At 41.4% G+C, this 21,337-nt stretch overlaps 1 protein-coding gene across 4 annotated transcripts in view; it reads right to left on the bottom strand.

Moving 5' to 3' along the window:
• The window catches only part of SCARB1 (scavenger receptor class B member 1), a 36,255-nt gene extending 21,442 nt beyond the window's left edge, over window positions 1–14,813 (bottom strand). For 3 of the 4 annotated variants that reach the window (XM_053472024.1, XM_053472016.1, XM_053472002.1), the window contains exon 1: window positions 14,477–14,813. In XM_053472024.1, coding sequence (XP_053327999.1) covers window positions 14,477–14,590 — 114 coding nt within the window. In that variant the 5' untranslated portion in view covers window positions 14,591–14,813. The remainder of the gene's footprint in view (window positions 1–14,476) is intronic. The other variant, XM_053472009.1, reaches the window with a different exon arrangement.
• Between the last annotated feature and the right edge of the window lie 6,524 nt (window positions 14,814–21,337).

Here is a 21,337-nt window from a genome sequence, read left to right as displayed (position 1 = left end):
TTAATTTAGTGGACAGATTTCTTTTCACTGGTAATCGTTGCGGGAGGCATAAGCGTGTCCATTTAGTTAAAAAAATGGTCTGCAGCCACAGGTGCCAAAGACAGCTCAGTGGACATTAAAAGCCAATTTAGTAATTAAGGATTATGTATCAGACCAGCTACAAGGGGCATTTATCAAGACATGTGAATTTCTCTCTGATTATTCATTCTTTAGGTATATGCATAACAAAATACTCAATTCCAGGGGCAAACAAATTTTATAAATAAAGATGCACTCAAATTAAATAAAAGAGGAAAGAAATTAATTGTGCCACAATAAGCAATAGCAGATAAATGAATACATACATGGCAGAAGTGGAGTGGAGAATGCAGAAAAGTTCCCTAACATTTCTACACAAAGGTCTTTTGTCGAACTCTGATCATTATGACGCCACTTGATATTCCCTTCCAATAAGCGACAGCTTAAGCAGTCATCCAAAGTAAATTTTGTGAATAACATTTTTTTTCTTCAGTGTCCATGGCCTAAACCGGTTACATTAACTTCCCCCAAATTTTACAATTTTATGATACACTGTGCATGTTACCAATATTGCATACTGTTGTAAATTTTGGGCAAGCTGAACCACATTTTCTTTCAATGCCGTTCACACCCAGTGCAGAAGAAACCTGGACGCCCCATTTAGTTTAATAGCATAACGCTGTATCGATACAGAGTACATAACTTTTATATGATGCTTCAATCTTCTGGAATGTAGAATCACTAGTTGCTGTAGGGAATTTCTATTCACACATGAACCTCTGAGAAGCCTTACATGCTGTAGGCAGATAGGGCACTGCTCAAACAAGCCTCGCTACTCATTTCTGCTGACGATTACATTCCTAGGGGAAGAACTCCCAACCCAGAATAACTGTTTGGGGGGCAAGGGGTGCTGTTAATGTGCAGTCTCTTGATAATTCTTAATTTGATCAAATGTTTGGTTCAATTGTTTTGACACAGATCAGTTAGAACATGACATTCTGAAATGATAATCATTAACGGACTATTTTGCAATATTACGCGGAAAATACTCTAGTAAGTTGTATTAGTAACTGTGAGCAGACTTATGTGGCTACATACAACCATTCAATAAACTGAATGTAATTTCTGTTGAAACTATAATTTGACTATGCTTTATGCGTTATTCTAATGTAAAGCACGAGGTATTGGGTTTTGTAGGACATTGGGGTTTGTTTGCTAAAGCAGGAGTTGTGGTTTCAACCCTGTTATGCTACATTCATTAATAATGGCCAATCCTAATAAGCTTCTGCTGTACAAGGAACCTGGATTGCCCTTACACAGCATAGCTAAATAAGATTTATTTGAAGTCTAACACATTCAAATATGCATTATACAGGGCCAGCTCATCCTTGCTTGTGTTAAATCTTTAAATGTAGCTCACCATCCATTATAATGAATAAACCCTAATTTGTGATATTAGCTCAAACGTCATTATGCACTATGGAAGTTCAAAACAATACTGTCAGCAACAGGGCACTGTACTGTACTGATTAAAATGGATATAGGACTAAGAGGCATGGTCACCCACCCAACCTACCCAAGGAACCACCTTGCAACAGCACAGACCCAGACTGAAAATCCCATTTTACGGGACATTTGGGAGGTATGACACGGCTTGGTAAAATCCAAATACAGCATGTCCTACCAAAATACATTGCAATGAATTCTATCTCAGCCACCAAAATCAATCTTCACATGTAAATGAGAAAATAAATGGGGGGGGGGGATGGCAGTTCCCCCCCCCCATTTCCTCTTTGTGTCAGCCAGCAATAGAAAGGGTACACATTGTTTACCAATCTATGCCAGCTCTTCCCAATATGCAAATCACGAAAGAGACAATTTGTGCTCCATAACACAGTTCGCAAATGAGATTCAGAGGGAAGGAGCAGGTTACAAGACAGAAAAAGGAGAAGGAAATAAATGGTGAGAAAACAGATGCGTTCTACTTCAAACACTTACGATATACTTCCCCTAAGCACTGAATAAAATCTATTATAAAACATTGGTTGTTATATTATATTAACCCCTTAAGGGCAATGGGCGGTCCCTAAACCCATTGAAAACAATGCATTTTGAGCCTGTACATGTACGGGCTTTGTCGTTACGGGGTTAAGCAGAGTGTGTAACAAAACCCTGGCATTGGTAAGGTTAATTAACCCTTGAGGACTAAAGGTCCTTTTTTATTTTGGTGGTTTTTTGGTTTTCACCCATACGGACCAAAGCATTTTTAGTGCTTTTGCTACATCTTTGTTCAGTCGTGGTTTCTCTCTCTCTCTTGTTTAGAACTACTCACACAAACAATACTATATACATACATATTTGTGCGTATTCAAGAATATATTAATTTTATTTCAAGCTATATTCCTTTACGAGAGATTGTGAGATAAAATACAGTGAAGAGTCTTCCAGATGTTGTCAACTACAGCTACCAAAAAGTCAACTAAGCAAGCCGTATGCTGGCTGAACACCACTGGATTAGTAGCTCTACAACAACATCTAGGGTTCCTTGCTGGCTACCCTAGAATGTTTGTCTATTTATGGGTTTGAACAAAAACCCATGGATAACATTTGGTATTTATCAATTGCAAATTATGTTGGTCCCTAGACTCCCTAAGATTCCCTAAGTGTGAAATGTAGATAATTCACAGACTGATGCTTTCCCCGATAATGTCTCAATCAGCATGCCTGTTGAGCAGCATCGCCATTTTTTTGTGGGGGGAGGGGATCTTTAGCAGGTGAACATTTGCTATCCTTTTGTTAAAATGTATTCTGAAGGGTCAGACCTACTGAGTTTTACTTGCAATTGGGGTGACTTTTGAACATCACCCCACAGTTTTGACTGTACATTATTGTGGAGCAGCATATGTCCCAAAGCATTTGTGAGATTTGGGATACAGGGCAAGAATGGGTTATTTGCCAAACATCAATGACAGCATAGGCTGTTCTGCCGGAGAATGACCTCTGGAGAGTTTAGGGAAGCTGACCTAGTGCAAACAGGGAAACACAAAAGCCATGTTGTACACAAAATATGTTTTTAAATAAGTTTTAGATAAGAAAAAAGACCAGTCCAAAGATGTAGGAAAATCCCACTATCCCTAAGCTAAAAACTACAAATACGCCCAGTAAACATGTCTGAAACGGACATTGAGGGGCACTTCAGTGTCCCACACAGGATGCTCAACAAGTAATGCATATTAAAATATATGCAAAAGAAAGGAAATAGCTTCCATGGATTCCAATGGGCATGAGGATCACCTCCCTCAAACACTTGCAGACCCAGCTGGAGCTAAATGGCAGCAAGTATATCATGTGGCAAACGATCTCTTCAGATGACCAAATCCTTCCATGCAAACATTTAATGCATAAGATAGGCGAGTGGTCCCTTTAATGAGAGGAATTACTTTGAGAATGTTGGCCAAAAGGAGCCTTGCAGGTTTCCAGAACGGAACTAAAAGCATCAGGAAATGCCACGTATCCAGTGTATACCCTAAGGATACAGGCTTCAGTTTCTTTCTATCAACACAATAATTTGTGGCTTTACAGAAATGACGGATGCTTAGTTCATACAACATTTTTGAAGAGAACATCAAGAAATCAGAAAGTAGCCTAAGCAGCACATGATACATGTAAAAATAGATAATTAACTTACTGAATTGTTCAGCTTCAAGTATGATTAATCAGAATTAGAGCTGAAACAACGAATCGATAAAATCGATAATAATCGATAACGGAAATCATCGATAACGATTTCCGTTATCGATTAATCGAGTGATCAATTCGTTGTTGGAGCACTCGGCTCCTTTTACTTACCTCCGCGAGCGTTCCCCGCTTCTGCTACACGCTCTGCAGTCTCCGCCTTCTTTTAGCTACGTGACGGATGTGACGCGTTCCGGAGGTAAGTATTCTTCATGTCTATGTGCACGGATCGCACAGAGCCACTCGCACAGAGCGAATCGCTCTGTGCGAATGGAGCCACTCGCACAGAGCGGTTCGCTCTGTGCGAGTGGCTCCACTCGCACAGAGCGGTTCGCTCTGTGCGAGTGGCTCCATTCGCACAGAGCGGTTCGCTCTGTGCGAGTGGCTCCATTCGCACAGAGCGGTTCGCTCTGTGCGAGTGGCTCCATTCGCACAGAGCGGTTCGCTCTGTGCGAGTGGCTCCATTCGCACAGAGCGGTTCGCTCTGTGCGAGTGGCTCCATTCGCACAGAGCGAACCGCTCTGTGCGAGTGGCTCCATTCGCACAGAGCGGTTCGTGAGTGTGGGTGCAGGGCAGAGTGGGGGTGGGGGTGCAGGGCAGAGTGGGGGTGGGGGTGCAGGGCAGAGTGGGGGTGGGGGGTGCAGGGCAGGAGACTGGGTGCAGGGCAGAGTGGGGGTGGGGATGCAGGGTGTGAGTGTGGGTGCAGAGCAGAGTGGGAGACTGGGTGCAGGGCAGAGTGGGGGTGGGGATGCAGGGCAGGGTGTGAGTGTGGGTGCAGGGCAGAGTGGGTGCAGGGCAGAGTGTGAGTGTGGGGGCAGGGCAGAATGTGGGGGCAGGGCTGGGTGCAGGGCAGAGTTAGAGACTGGGTGCAGGGGCACAGTGCAAAGTGCTGGGTGCAAAGTGCCAGTGCTGGGTGCAAAGTGCCAGGGCTGGGTGCAAAGTGCTGGGTGCAAAGTGCCAGGGCTGGGTGCAAAGTGCAAAGTGCTGGTGCAAAGTGCTGAATGCTGGGTGCAAAGTGCTGGATGCAAAGTGCCAGGGCTGGGGCAAAGTGCTGGGTGCAAAGTGCTGGGTGCAAAGTGCCAGGGCTGGGTGCAAAGTGCTGGGTGCAAAGTGCTGGGTGCAAAGTGCTGGGTGCAAAGTGCAAAGTGCTGGGGCAAAGTTTCTTGAACAGTAATAGTCCACCTCTTTTCAGAATGTTTGGGGTTATTTTGTTTCATAAATATTGTGTTTGGGTTCTTGTACTTTGAAAATATTGTTTTTTATTACATCATAACAAAATAAGAATGTTAATGTAAATTTTAAGTTGTTTTTTAACATCCAGTTCATTAAATTCTTTTAAATAAACGAAAAATTTGCATATTGTTTTTTTTTATCCGATTAATCGATTAATCGAAAAAATAATCGGCCGATTAATCGATTATTAAAATAATCGTTAGTTGCAGCCCTAATCAGAATGGATTCAAATATATACTTGTTATTAAGAAAGTGTTTTTATGATAACCCAAAAGCAGCTGCGGAACTTCACTAATGATATAGTTACCAATATTTGAAGAATGAATGAGTTGTATGAATTAACTTACTTGAAAATGTTCCACAACCACTGCCCCAAAACTCTAACCGCTCTGTCCAACCCAGCCCCCCCATAATTTAGCTTCATCTAGTTATTACGGTGCAGATTATATCACCAAATTCCCACCAACACTACCATACATTCTTGGTATGTGGTAGATACATCATCTCAAGGACATTATTTTTTATTATTACCGTATTGGCTCGGATATAGACCGCCCCCGTATATAGGCCTCACCCTAAAAGTTTGGTGCTTTTTTAAAGAAAAAGGTTTTTTTAATAGACATGATGCCACTCTGCCCCCCCCCCCGAGATATGCTGCCACTCTGTCCTTCTCCTCCTCCCGTCCTTCCGGTGAACGTCTGCACGATGCGTTTTACCTCTGCCCCCAAGACTTACCACAGCAGACTCCCGGGTGTCTTGCGGGGCCGGCGGGGGACATCTACGCAATACGCGTAAACAACTTCCGGTGCCGGCACTCAGCCGGGAGTCTGCTCTGGTAAATCTTGGGGGCAGAGGTAAAACGCATCATGCAGACGTTCACCGGCTGCGGCGATGCGCGACCTCCGCTGCCGGCACGTCCGCACGATGTGCTTTAACAATCTGCCTTGCCGGGACTCCCGTGGGAATTCCCGGCAAGGTAGATTGTTAAAGCACATCGCGCCGGCAGCGGAGGCTGTTTACGTGCATCGCTGCTGCCGGTGAACGTCTGCACGATGCACTTAGACAACCTCCCGTGCCGGCACCCAACTACCCCCCCCCCACCGTGGCTGAGTTAAACATGTGATAGAGTTATTCTAGTCCCTTTATGCCCAAAACAGTAATAATATGGATAGACTAGGCAAAATACACATACACTGCCCTTACAAATACCTGCACTTGCTGTCTCATACTTGTTTTTCTTTCTCCTATTCTTTATCTATCCATATCTCCCTTATCTCCTCGTCTCTCATTATCTCTGTCCTTTCTCACAATCATCTACACCCCCCCCCCTTTCTCCCTCTCCTTTTTTCTTTAAATCATGTGGCGGAAGAGAGGTCTGTTTCTTCAGATTATTATTATTTTTATCTTTTATATAGCGCCAACAACTTGGTGCCTAATACAATACATAAATTCAAAGGGTATGACAAGACGAGAATTGACAGACTAAGACAAACCGATACATTAGATGGAGAGAGCCCTGCTCGCAAGCTTACAATCTTGAGGGAATGGGGAGACAAACATAAGACACAGAGAAAGGGTGAGCTGTAGTGTGGTGGTTGTATCAATGACAAGGAAGTTCTAGCAGCTAAGATGGCATGCTCTGCTTCAGTGCTGAGCGGCAGGATATGACATCATTAGGGAGTCTGAAGCAGAAGTCTAAAGAAACAGAGCTCGCTAGGCCCTGAACTTGACACCCTCAACTGACGACTTCCCAGGACAAGCTTCCAATTACCGAGAAAAATTGGACACTGGGCGACGATGTAATATGTAATGATCCTCCACTAACCCCCTTCTGTCACAGTAAACTCACCGTTAAATGGAAAGCCCCATTATTTTCCCCAAACATCTTTTCATAATGCATTGTTCGAACCCCTATGAACTTACTTTATGTTTCACAACAGTATATAGAACAATGTTGTCATGCCAAATATGCGAAACACGAGGAGAAAAGTTCCTATTTTTGTTCGCAATAGCAAAAACTCTCCTAGTTATCAATCTGTGGGATTGCTGCCCTGTGCCCTATCAAGTATAAAGGCAATGCTGGTCTTGTCAGTGGAATGTGCTGAAATCTTGCCGCAGCCCATGCAACAAAGGCAAAGCATGATTCCGTGTTACTGCTCCCCCACACACATTGCGGGCAGACCCAGATGTGACAACACAGTTCCTGTTGTGCTGCCAAGGGAGCCAAAGTTTGTAATTGCTTAAGAAAAGTGCCATTCTTCAATAAATTTATATATATTTTTAAAGTATATAATTTATATTCCTCATTATTGTAAGCTTGTGAGCAGTGCCCTCGCCACCTAACGTATCCGTTTGTCAATTCTCGTCTTGTCATACCCCTTGAATATATGAATTGTTGGCGCTGTATAGATAAAAGATAATATATATCTCATTGAACTTTGGGCACACCTCAAACTAGTTAAAATTAATAGACGTGCAGGATATTATGTTCTTTGTAAATGAAACAAAATAAACAAATTGATTAGCAAAGTCATTTTTTGTATTAGATTATATTACTGTAGGTAGCACATTAATGGTGAAAACTAGTAATTACTGTTTGCTCTACATGCTTACAAGGTTATGCAATTGTCCACTATAAGGTCTGAGAAGGCTGGTGTAGTTTTAGATCTTTGTGGCAGTTAGTTCTTTTTTCCTGGTGAGGTGGGGGAAAGAATCGAAATTGCTGTAATCTTCGTACCAGAGAGCCATTGGGCCATATGCTGCTGTAATGAAAGTCTTGAGAAAGCTCTTCTGTTTTGGCATCACTATGTGACAAGAGAAAGCTGAATACCCCGTTACACAAATGTCAAGGCAATATTTCAAAAATTGCTTGAAAAAGGAAAAAAAAAAAACGATAATGCTCACTGGAAGCAACTCATATGTCAACAGCGAAGTTCCAGTTGGTTAACAGATGATTTCTGTAAACACCGGGCTTCAAGCAAGGCTGATAATCAGCCGGATCTTTTTATACAGCCTGTTCTATTTATTTTCATCATATCTACATAATGCATTAGAGACGTTCATTTCACAGCTTCAAATCAAAAGGATGTTCACAATTTGAGAGAATCAGGCGGTCTTGCATTTCTTCGAATTCACATCAGCCTTTAATCTGACATCTTCAAAATCAGAGGCTAACAAATAGGATTCTGCCGCAGAAATTTAAACTGAAATAGAGAAAGCATCTTGTATAGATGAAGTGAACAACACTGATAATCTTATTATGGCACCTGTCACTGAGTGGGATATATTAGACAGCAAGTGAACATTTCATCCACAAAGTTTATGTGTAAGAAGCAGGGGAAAAAATGGGCAAGCGTGAGGATCTAAGTGACTTTCACAAAGGCCAAACTGTGATGGCTAGACGACTGGGGCATAACATCTCCAAAACTGCAGCTCTTGTGGGATGTTCTCGGTCTGCAGTGGTCAGTACCTATCAAAAGTGGCCCAAGGTAGGAAAAGCGGTGAACAGGCGACAGCGTCATGGGCAAGCAAGGCTCATTGATGTACATGGGAGACAAAGGCTGGCTTGAGTGGTCAAATCCAACAGATGAGCTACCATAGCTAAAAAAAAACTTAATGCTGGTTCAGATAGAAAGGTGTCAGAACACACAGTGCATCACAGTTTGTCGAGACCAGTCAGGCTGCCCATGCTAATCCCTATCCACTGCCAAAAACGCCAATGGGCATAGGAACTGGAAGGCCGGGAACATGGATGGCCGGGTGCGTGTGCATCGCTTACTTGGAGAACACACAGCACCAGGATGCATACATAGAGACCACACCTTACAACTTACAGGACTTAAAGGATCTGCTGCTAACATCTTGGTGCCAGATACCACAGCACACATTCAGAGGTCTAGTGGAGGTCATGCCTTAAAGGGTCTGGGCTGTTTTGACAGCAGAAAGGGGACCTACAGAATATTAGGCAAGCGGTCATAATGTTATGGCAGATCGGTGAATATATACATGTTATGTACTGCCACCTCTTCTTTTAAGTACTTATTTTGTCTGCGTTTCTGGTTGACTGAAGAGCACTAATGGTCGTAGCAGCCTGAGTAGCATCAAGTTCATAACCCAATGCCCCAAATAATGCAATAAAGTTAAGTTACACAGATGTGTTCATCAGAAGTGTTTTGAAATGATCATGGAAGAGCAAATGCAATCCAGATACTGGGTCGGATTCGGTTCCCAGACAGCATTATATATGCAACACTCTAAACAGCTGGACACAGTTTCACAAGAGGCTACCTATACTAAGGATTTCTCCGTAGAGAATTTGGTACACATACTAAAAGTGCAATTCAGCAAAAATAAGCAGGGCGCATGTACAAGGGTCACATGAAAATCCTCTGATCTAGCACCCATAAAAACATACAGCGATTAATCTAATGAAAAACTAAACTGGTTGGCACACTGGTCATAGAATTGCCCATAGCTGCCACTAGGCATTCGGATTTTGGTATGCAAACAAAATAAAGCTTATTCCAAAACTTAGTAACCATTTAAACAGGCTTTTCATGTGGCCATTTCATTAAGTGTTTCGTAAGAAGGAGGTTGTAGAACTGGAGCAGAAAATGAACAAATCAAACGGCACATTTTTATAGACATTATCCACACGAGCTTGCAACACAATACGCAGCTCCGCAAGCCTACAGTATGTAACAATACCCTCCTTTCAGCAACGCCGGCTGCCGATCATTCGATGCTGAGCTGTACCACATGCCTATAATAACATTAGAAGTAGAAATCCTAAATTAAAGGAACAGTCTAGGATTTAAGAAAAGACCGAAGGAGTGTATATTTACGAGTTTACAAATACAATAACATGATGGCCTTATCAAGAGTACAAGCCTTATAAATACAGTTAAAGAAAGGCTTTCAACGAGATGACAATTAAGCCCCTTGATGTACATTGATTCAGACACTAATGAATAGTTCCCTCCTGTGCATAAGACAATTGTTCTAGAACTGACCGCTTGTCCTACATTTACTGTATATTTATCTTTACTAGTCCGGATCAGTGTAGGTCAGGCAACCAGTGCTACAGTGGTCTTAAGAAAGCGGTAGAGAAAGTAAAATAAAAAACCAGATCACATCACAGCTCACTCTATTTGTAGTCAAGAATTCTAAATACTGTCAGTGTCATGTTAAACCAATTAGAGTCTCTAGATAATTTTGATGCCACACACATTCTTTCACGCTCTCTTCCCTAAAATATAATGTCATCCAGTCATATGACCAGTTTCAAAACTAGTTTAATTTGATGAGTGATCCAAAAGGTCACACTGGAGCCTGAGCATCATGTGCTCAGGAACTGAAGCCAGAGAGTATTCCCATTAACAGCCCCATGAAGAACAACGTTGTGACCCATTGAGGATATACTATTTCCATACACAGTCACTTAAAGAGGCAGCTTCTATCAGTCCTATATGTCACTAAATACCTAGAAGAAGAAAGTAGAAGGATAGGCAATGTGGGTAAACGCCTAAATAGTAGGATGGTAGGATTATAAAAAGTCTATAATTAAACTTTTCTAGCCGCAGGTTTAGGTCACACATATATCCATGAAGTTACCAACATAGTTCATGCACACATGTGAAGATATAAAAAACAAGAACAAAAAAAGCCAAAGTACTGAAAGGGACATTACAGTTATCAGATGCATTTTAATAAATATGACTTAAGGTCTTTTAAATTTATGTGGTGTCTCTCTTGCAAGTGCTGAATGGCCCTGTATGCATTTGTCCTGTATCCACACTTCAGCTAGTTGCTGGTGTCCAACAGGTTACCAGTCATTGGCGAGATTTCAGAAGGAGACTGCAGAAGTTTGTTTTTTGCCTTTTTAAACAAATTTTAAACAAAACACTTTATTAAAGGGACAGCTTAATGTCCAAAGAAAATGCACTGTAGTCATGCAGCAAAACAAGTACACGCTTTGGGTTATTCCTCATACTACTCCTAATATAACAATGTAAAGATTTACCAGCTAAACTATTAAAATTATATTTTTCCTAAATTGTCCTTCATTGCTGTTGCTTCACCCAAGACCAAGATGCATAGACCTAAGTTGGTGGCTCATACCAACCTATACCTGATGTCTAAAAGCACATAACAGCTCCCTCCTGCCATAAAATGGCATGTTCCTATGTCCAGTTCACTCCTGTGGCTCAAATCCAAGACTGGTCATACTCATGTAGAATTTGGATTCAAGTCTGAGTGGTCCATCTACGAAAGGGACAGTTGCCAGGAGAATGTGTAGAGGAGCTGAGGTTTTCACTCTGACTTCTCTGTACATCATAAACGGTCAACCCTGAAGAACTTCTGCTGCAAGCTGGCCCAGTATAACGCATCACTGGGATTTAACATTGCCTCACTCGCTGACGTGTTTGTTAAGGCTAGCTCAGCCCTTACTGCAGAAATATGCCAGTGTTAGAATTGTGGATTGAATTCCCCTAATTCACTGTACAATCTTTTTTTTAATAAACCCAAAGCTTTCCATGTGACTCAATGAAATACAGGTCTTCTCTACATGGATTCTGCACCTGCCCAAGACAGATAATTTATAGCACTTGCATAGGGTAGTACATTTTTTGTTAGTCATCATATTGCTTTATTAAATGTTTATACTGTCTCTTTGTTGCAAAGAAAGATCGTCAATACATTTTAGCACACCACACAGGTTATTTGACGAGTGTATTTCACCCATCATTTATTGCATATATAATTCCAAAGCTGCCCTACCCGATAATTACTTTTAACCTCTGGGAATCTAAATATATAGTAGCACTAACTAAGAACTGTAGCCTGATCTCATTTCAAGTCACCCGAAGGTCCTATTTTAAGGTAAAAAGTATTGATCCTTAAGCCTTGAATACGTCTTTTGCAGAGCTAGATGACATTTCTATAGCCTGGGAGGGGTTCTTCACAAAACAGTGAGTCCGCCAAACTTACCAACACACTCATCAATGATGAAAAGGTAGGAGTAGCACAGTTAAATGCATGACTGAAAGAAGGTGTAGAACAGGATCAACACTGAAAACATAGAAAAATGTCTCTGCTTTGTCATAAACCAGTTTCCTAATTATGCAAATATTACTGACGCTGAATCTCACCACTATGGTGTGATCGCCCGGAGGCACAGTTATTGGATGTAGGCTGTTCCCAGACACACACATATACATATATATATATATATATATATATATTATATGTATGTATATAATAATAATAATAATAATAATAATAAATTATATATATATATAATATTATTCTACAGCTATTGGCTCAAAAGCCCCACATACACAAACCAAGATCTGTACAAAACATTGTTGCAACTTAACATGATGTGTCCTTGGCCAATGCTCTTGTTTGCCTGAGTTATCGTTTTTGTTTGTTCTGTTGTAGTCAAGCCTGCTGTCCGAGCTGCAGTCCTCTGACAAAAATGTCCATCTTTTTTTTCTTTTAATGAATTAGTCACGCTGTACCCAAGTTCTCCACTATATTTGCTTTGTGTAATGTACTTAGAAGAGAAAGTTTGTAATCGTACTTTGTTGGCTTTTAGGTAATTGAAGATCTTTGCGCTTCAGCTAGGAAACACCTGGGAATTACGCTGGTCACCCACACTTTTAAACACTTGGAAACTAAACACACAGCCCTTCCGAATGACTCAGAACTCAAACACATAACGACTTTCTGTGCACAAGTATGGCATACACATGAAGAATCAACCTTCTGTGCTAAATTCTTCAAATATATTCTAAACTATCAAGGAAATTGAAGGGCATGTCATGTGTATACAATACCAGCTTCAACTATACATTAATATGGGTAACCTATGGACTGGTGTCGCAATAGGGATCATTTTATATTAAACGGGTATACGATTGGTCCTCTTTTTCTAAATGGCCATTAGAAGAACTCAATCTCTATTCACTTCAATCTCTGCTAAACAGGTCAGAGCATTCAACAAGCAGCTCTAACATTCCTAGTTGATTTCTCATGGCCTAAAATAGCCTCTGTCAAAAGACGATCTGACGAATTTATATGGACAGCTGTACTGTCAGAGACCATCCCTGCACCGAGCAACAGGTGAGCATCGGCAGGTAAGTTTTATTCTTCCCTGTTCACTTTTAAGAGATTGATTGTGAAAAGTCACAATATTTTACACTGAAACGCAAAGTGGAGGAAGAAAAGGGTGTGTTGGACTATCTATTTTCGAGATGTGGCTGGGCTTCTGTTCATTGATACCTTTGTGAATAGTATAGCACAGTATATGGAAAAATAAAGACCTCAGTCTCTAGCCTAAAAAAAACCCCACATTGATGTATGTGATTCCTACACAGTCTCAGTTTTGATGTAATGTAAAGATCAGATGTAACGTCAGAAAAAAAAAAAAAAGTTTTACTTTACGGAGAGGGCGGTAGATAAATGGGACAGCCTCCCAACAGAGGTGGTAGAGGCTAATACATTGAGGAGATTTAAACATTTTTCAAGTAAGCATAAAGCTATCCTGAATCTAAGAGAAGACCAAGGACTGATTTTTGAGGTTTGAGTGTTTATATCAGAACCATCTTTTTCCCCTTCCATGATACTGGTGTCATCATGCTTTCTCCAAGTGATTATAGTAAAGGATATTAGTGCTCCTAATATCAGCTCCCCCCCCCCCCCCAAATAAGCATCCCTAATGGCAGACTGGCTAATAAAGTCATTATCACACAATACTCATAGGCTACTGATCCACTCGCTGGCCAATAGCACAGGTATCACTAGTTCATTAACACTTTCCTCATGCTTTCACTATTATACCTGTCCTGCTCACCAGGTAGCCAGAGACCGATAAACGTGAAGCACACAGGCTACTGCTAAACAGCCTGTCATTTCCTACAGCTCAAGAGCTGATTCCCTGGGATTAAGATAGTGAATGCTGTACATTAAGCCCTTCAGCAGGTACACTTCACTCCTTTCAAGCTGTCTGGGGTGGAAAAAGTGGAAAAAGCCAACTTCTGAACCTGCTTACCCCACGCATGAAAAGTGTTAATAAGCCACTTAAAGGGGCTAACACTATTTCTGAAAGGTTACTGCCTATGGTAGCAAAATGATTTAATATATAGAACCCCAAACGTATAATGCACTATATATATATATATATAGTAAGTAAACATTTGTATGCCTGCAGGGAACGTGGAAATTAAAATGCAATATTGCTGCCAACAAATTCAGCAGTAATTGTAACGTGAAGATGCTCACTCGCGTCTGTCTCCTAATGGGTTAAGCGGGACACTGGTGGGAGGCTTATCCGGGGTAAACTCAGGACAAGGCAGCGCTTGTCCCCACCGGCTCAGGCAAGCCGACGTGTTAAAACATAACGGTGACAGTAGCCAGCCGAGCCGCTGCGAGCCCAGCATTAATTCTAACACCATCTGCCGGGAAGCGAATGCCAGAATAAGCGTACCTTCTCCACTTGTTGATCCATAATCACCGGGACCAAGAAGACCAGCAGGGTCCCAAAAGCCACCAAGAGCAGCCCAATTGCCCCTAGGATGATAGGCTTCCAACTTCTCGCCATGGCTCAGAGGGGCTGAGGGGCAACGTAAACAAGGGGTAGCGGTTGGCGGCAGACAGCCTTTCCTCTCGGCGCTCTCACATCAGCAGACATCCCGTGAGGGAGTTTTATTGTAAGGGGCAGGTAAAGGACCGCCCCACGCAAAGCTCACTCGCTGTTATGACAAGCTGCGAGCGCTCACCCCACTCCAGGGGCATCCATCACTCCAATAGACTCCGTGTGTACAGAGCCCCACCCGAGAGGAGGAGGAGGCCGTGGCCCAGCCCAGCAGCGTGCTCGTGGGTAATGTAGTCCGGCTGCACAGCGTGGAATTCAACGCTTTCCGGACTCGTTTGTATAGCGAGTAACCGCACGAGCGGGGATGACTGCGGGAGTTCGGTCTATGAAGGCGGTCGGATCGCGCAGGCAGCGATCTTTAACGCGGCGGAGGAGCTTGGGGAGAGGTTTAGGTGATCGCGTCCTCTGGGTGTCGGTGGCGCAGTCCGGTGATGTTGTATAAGATTAAACCGTCCGTCATTTGTTATTTTTGTCCCTGGAGTGTTTAAAATCAGTAAGGTGTAAAAACTTACCGGTATACGGTTTGTTTGAAACGAGCAATAAAAGAATCAATATGATGAGAAACTATGATTGACGTTTGCACGAGTTTTGGTCTCTCATACTCTCTCTCACACAGAAATTGAGACGTAGATTGCTGGTATTTGCATATATTTTAAAGAATACATTGTATTTCTAGACACAAATATTAAATATAATGTATACTGTCTGCAGGTCTGCTACCTGTACAAAAAAACAGATTTGGAGTGCTGACAAGCAGTACCAGACAAAAATAAACCGAAAATATGTAAAGTTTAAAACACCTTGCATCACCCCAGTAGAAACATAAAAAGCAACTGGATAACGTAATTTCCCAACCCAACGGTACTAGAAAAAAGAAATAACATATTCCTAGCATATCAAACAAAAAACCAAAGCGCGCACAGAAAGTGAAACACGCCATCTGTAAAGTCCAAGGATAGATAATAATATTAGGAGCACAAGGTGTTTCCAAACCCAAGACAAGCAAATAAATATGTTTTGAGTTTATCCCATTGGTATATGATGTGTCCGATTTATGGTTAGACTTTGAAAAACTACATTTTTTTCAATTACTTACATTTACTTATTATATTTACATAGTTTCTTAAACTTTTAATCCCCATTTCTTCTGCTATATTCACCTGTTGCAGTTCATTCCTTCTGCGGTTGAGGGAGGATGGATTGCTCCTAATCGTCCTCTGGCTTCAGGGACAAATCACTGCAAAAGAATGGGGAACAGCCATGGCCCTCTACTGCTGCATGATCGCTCAATGAAAATTAACCCCCAAACCCCAAATAATTTAAAAATCTCCCAAACACAGGTAGGGAGAGGCACCAAAAACAAACAAAAAATGCCGAAAACCCAGGGAAGGAACTCCAGCAAAAAAAAAGTGTTCAAGTAAAATGGAAATCCTGATATTCATCCTGATACGTGCAAGAAATGTGAAAAGGTAGAAGAAAAAAACACTCAATCTCCTAAATTTGTGGTTGTCCGGTCCTTCTAGAAAGGTAGGTGGGGGTGATTTTAAGGTCATGGAGGAAGTGCTTTCAGCGAATTCAGCGTTTATGGGGGTTGTTATGATATTTAGGGGTAATTTTTTTGGTAATGATTTGCCTCTCTGATTTAAGCGTAAAAGAAAAGTTAAAAACCTCTTTGCTTTCTCATAATTTTGGGGCCTCTTGTGACCATGTAACACTGACATACCACACATATGTGGAATCTTTGTGCTTAGAAGACATGAAGGATTAATTTCTGTTTTCTTGTTCCCATCCTAAAATGTGCCTGACATGTAAAAACAGTAGATAAAAAAACTCTTATGTTAAATGTAAAACATCTGTTTCTGATTTGTTTCTCTTTTTCTTTCTATACTCATTGATGTCTTTGTATGTTTTATTCTGGGGATATCCAAGATTGAAATACTGTTGAAGGAAAATGTTTTCTCTAGCTCAGCATATACACTGAATGTTTATCCCCTTAAGGATAGAGCTGTTTTAGAATTTTTGAAGATGTCTTATTTTTTTGGTGTTGCTGTTTATTGTACTCATGCAAGTTATATATTGTGGGTTTTTTTTCAGGGCAAGAAAGGCTTTCTTTAGATAGAATTATATGATCCAAATAATGGTATTATATAATATAAAAAATGTAAAAAATTTACTTTTTCTATTTGAAAGACCTTTTACTCATCCACAAAAGCTAATGGAAAAAAACTGCTAAACAGATTCTAATATGTGTCCTGAATTTAGAAATACCCAATATTTTTGTATGTTTGTTTGCAAGATATAGGGCAATAAGTACATCCAAATTTTAAAACTTTTTTTCTCAAAACTGGTAATTCTGCCTCATGTTCTATTTGGGACATCTTTGAAGCCATCAGTTCCATTTACCCACATCAAACCATATATGTTTGAAAACTAGACACCCCATGGTATTTCAAATTCTAGTATCGTAACTAAATTTTGTTTTCACATGCATATTTCTAATGCTTTATTTACTCCACTAATCACATTGTGACTAGTAAGCAGGGCTCCTTTGCCTTCCATGGTTGAATGCAGTGCCTGTATTAAACCTGCAGTGGGAGAACTAGTTTACTTTTTCATGGGCACCGCTATCTTGCAAGAATCAAAATCTCTCGTTATAGCCCTTATGACCACTCTCTGGAGTGGACACGGTGCATCCTGAGGTGGGTCTTTGGTGTCATTGAATTCCTCCATATTGAGACATTTCAGCAACACCGGTTAAGCTTAGGAGGCGATAAATAATGGCCCATAACTTCTTTCAAAGCTGGCACCATATTTAATATATGCTGTGGTTTTCAGTGTTGTTGCGGTAATGGCTGTATGTCAAGGCATTACAGCAACACAGTTGGGGAGAAGAAACCTTTCTACACCCGTAGAAACTCAAAGTGGCCGGCCCATCAATTGTTGTCAACAGGATGCTTTTAACATCTAACAAATAAAAATGAAAGTTGAAAGAAAAAATAACCCATTATATTTGGGGTTACAGTGGGTCACCTAGAACAGTAAGCAAAATATTCTTGAAATGTTCAAGGGGTGTGCTTTTTAGAGAATATATAGTTTTATGGGTTAACCTTAGATATGGGACCTCTACCGAGGTCAAAGGAGACATTAACCCAGTGAAGTAGTTTGTCAAAATTACAGTTTTGACCGTCCAATGTCTGAAACACAACATACCCATGCATGTAGGGTATTGCTGTTATGTACTTGCACATACAATTTACTGAAATAATGCAATGTGAAAAATGGAAAAAAAAGGTTTAACTGCAAAGTTTGGTTCTAAAATGGTTGAATAAAAAATACCCCTAGTAAAATTCTTTGAGTTGTCAACTTAAAACAAAAAAAAGTATGTTGTTACATTACATTTATAGTTCAGCAGTTTTGAATTTTTTTTCACTATCTGATTTCAAAAGATAGCTCTACTTGTCCTGAAAAGAACAAACTATTTTGTAAGTGTTAAACTAAATAGTTTAGTAGAAATCACAGTTAGATAAAGACAGCATAAGTGCTAAACATGCTTCTGCCCTTAAGTGTAAAAACACGTAAGATAGCCTTGGTCCTTAAGGGGTTAAAAGCCAAAAATACAAGAAACAAACAATATATCATTTGGATGGGTCCTCTAAATGAGCGAGGATCAGTACTGAAGAAAAACATAGTGAAAATGCCAAAAACACTCATGTGTAAGAATTCCTTTGTCCTTACAGGGGTTAAATTGTATCCTGGAAAGCATTGCAGGTTGTATTTATGGTACAATGAGCACCATACTACTTATTCACATCTATAGCCAACGTGTCTGATACACACATCAACTTGAGTGCCTGTTGGAGTGGTGTCATAGAGTGTGTTTATTTTCTTACAGAGGTACTGCCAAATAATTTGTGCCCTAGGCATTCATGTACTACATAGAAACAACATTTAGTTAAACGTATTTAAGAACATCCTTCCCATTTGAAGTAGAATAGCAGTTTATTACTTACACTGAAGATTTACTTCTGAATGCAGTCGGCCTTCATTTGCTCACATGTTAGCAGTAATTAGTGGCCTAACTACACTACCCTTCAGGGGAGGGCTGGCAGCCTAAGGCCTGGGGGGCAAGTCAAGTGAAGTGGCTCCGCCCCCTCGCACTCACCTTTCACCCCTCACGCCGCTCCCATCAGTATGCGGCCATCAGACTGCTGGAAAACTTATCTAAACGGCCGCTAGGTGCTGATGCCACCGGCCGGAGCTACTTTAATCCTTTTTTTTTTATTTATTTAATATGCCGGATCGGCTTGCCATATTAAAAATAAATAAATAAAGTATTAAAGTAGCGCCGGCCAGCAGCATCAGCACGCAGCGGCCGTTTAGATTCGATTTCCAGAAGTCTGATGGCCGCATAGTGATGGGAGCAGCGTGAGGGGTGAAAGGTGAGTGCGAGGGGGCGGAGCTTTCACCCCTCACGCTGCTCCCATCACTTGGCGGCCATCGCATATGGCCGCTGGGTGCTGATGCCGCCGGCCGGCGCTGCTTTAATGCTTTTATTTTTCATTTAATAGCCGATCCGGCTTGCCATATTAAATTAAAAAAAAAAGTATTAAAGTAGCGCCGGCCGGCGGCATCAGCACCCAGTGGCCGTTTAGATTAGATTTCGGGCGGCCTGGGGGGCAATTGCCCCCCTGCCCAGCCCGCCCCTGCTACCCTTGTTCCTGTTTCCTCATACCTGTTCAAAATAGTTTAGAAAGGGCCCTTCCGACCTGGACCGCGCTATTTTGAACTGGCACGGGAAGACAGGAAGGTATCGGGTCACGTTACATCACGTGACCCCCACAGTGAAGCCAAGGCTGCTAGCACAGTGTGAGAGCAGCCAGAGATAAAGCTGCTGTAGCAGAGATAGGTAAGCGGGGGCAGGAGGGAGGTGGAATGTGTCTTTGTGTGTTATATGTGTGTGTGTGTGTGTGTGTGTGAGCATGCATATGTACATGAGTGCGCATGTGTGAGCAAGGATGTGTAATTGTATGTGCAGCGGGTGAGATGGTGTGTTAGTATGTGTAATTTGTGTAAGTGTGTTTATATATGTGTGCCAGAGTGTATATTGGAAGGGGGACAAGGAGCAAAGGAGGCACAGACAAGTCGATCGGGGGCAATGAAGGCACAGGCCAGCTGTGAAGTTGGGGGACCCTGGGCAAATGTTCGCACCAGGGCCCTGTGGTTTCTAGTTACACCCCTGACGGTAATTCTGATCATAAAGATTTTTGTTTAACCACTCTATTGGAGAGCAGCGGAACATAGAAAAAAAAAAACATACATATTTTTGACATCACAGGAGGAATACCTCTTATGCAAGGGGGCATTTCAACCATGGTGGTAAAGCATGTAAACCTGTGCTTGCAGAGTGTTGGCCCTTAATGCTTAGAAGAGTTATGGAGCTAACATTTTGAGCTGTTCTGCAAACTCATCTTACAATCCCGTAACGTTTGTAAATGCCTTAGCTTTAATGGGGGGGGGGATTTTGTAGGACTGTTGGTTATTAATGCATTCTGAAGTAAAATCTGGGAAAATAGCGCCTCCTACTGGTGTTGAGCATTTAACTAAATTCTAGACACTACAGCAGAATATGTAACAGAAGCAATACAACACCATCGCATTTCTCTTTGTTAGTAGAAAGCGGGGTGTATGTCAAATGTGAAAGCTATCTGTGAAATTCAAAGCATGGCTTAAGATCATTGTCCTGTTCTTACTATTCATTCCATATATACCCTGTGGAAAAAGTGGTAATTTTAAACCAGGCATGATCTGTCCTACTGGATGGGACTGTCACCAGAAATTAAACTGGTAATTTCAACAGAAGAACATAAGAACTAAGCACACTGAACTGGGCACATGCGCCATCACATGTTACCCTAACAGATGCTGAGATCAGTCTCTGAGTAGCAGGACCAGCGTTATCTAATTCCCTGTATTAAGTTAACGCCCTTCTCCTCACCTCATTCTTACAAAGGTAGCATAAGCCAATCAACAACCACTAACATAACAGCTAAATTATTGTTTTATATAGCAGCATCATATTCTGTAGCGCTGTACAATAGGTTGACAGGACATAAATAGTATACAGCATAACAATTTGACACTGCATCATGCGGATCACGAGGGGAGTGTACAAGGTCTGTAGGAGATTGCAGTGTGGAAACATGTGGCAATAAACTGTAAAATAACAAAACACTTTGTACGCACTTAAGTATCAATGCCAGCTGAGAATCTCATTTGAATGACTCAGACGGAAGTTTAGGGAATGCTGTATTTCCTTACGATACTCAAAAGGTTTAGTATCCAGCCGCAATTACAGAGCAGCAGACCTGTCTTTTTTGAATAAGGGCAAATATTGGCATCAAAGGCTGTGAGCCGCAAATAGATCAAGTACCAGCAGCCAATAAACAAAAACAAAGTAAAAACAAAAAAAACCCTGTGAGAAGCACCCACCCAGTTGTGTCAGTTGTAGCAAAACTGGTTTGGAAACTCATTTCATAACATGCCACATATAAACAAAGAATTTATCATATCTGCGTGCACATACACTAGCTCTCGTGTATTTCACCAAGTGTAAAGGGCACTTCTAACGAGCTTTGAAGAACCTGTATAACAAATTGAGTTCAGCGATTTCTTCTGTTTCATCACTTTCAGGTA

The sequence above is a fragment of the Spea bombifrons genome, chromosome 1 (genome assembly GCF_027358695.1).
Source record: "Spea bombifrons isolate aSpeBom1 chromosome 1, aSpeBom1.2.pri, whole genome shotgun sequence".
Taxonomy (NCBI): Eukaryota; Metazoa; Chordata; class Amphibia; order Anura; family Pelobatidae; genus Spea; species Spea bombifrons.
This window is presented reverse-complemented; position numbering and strand designations above follow the sequence as displayed.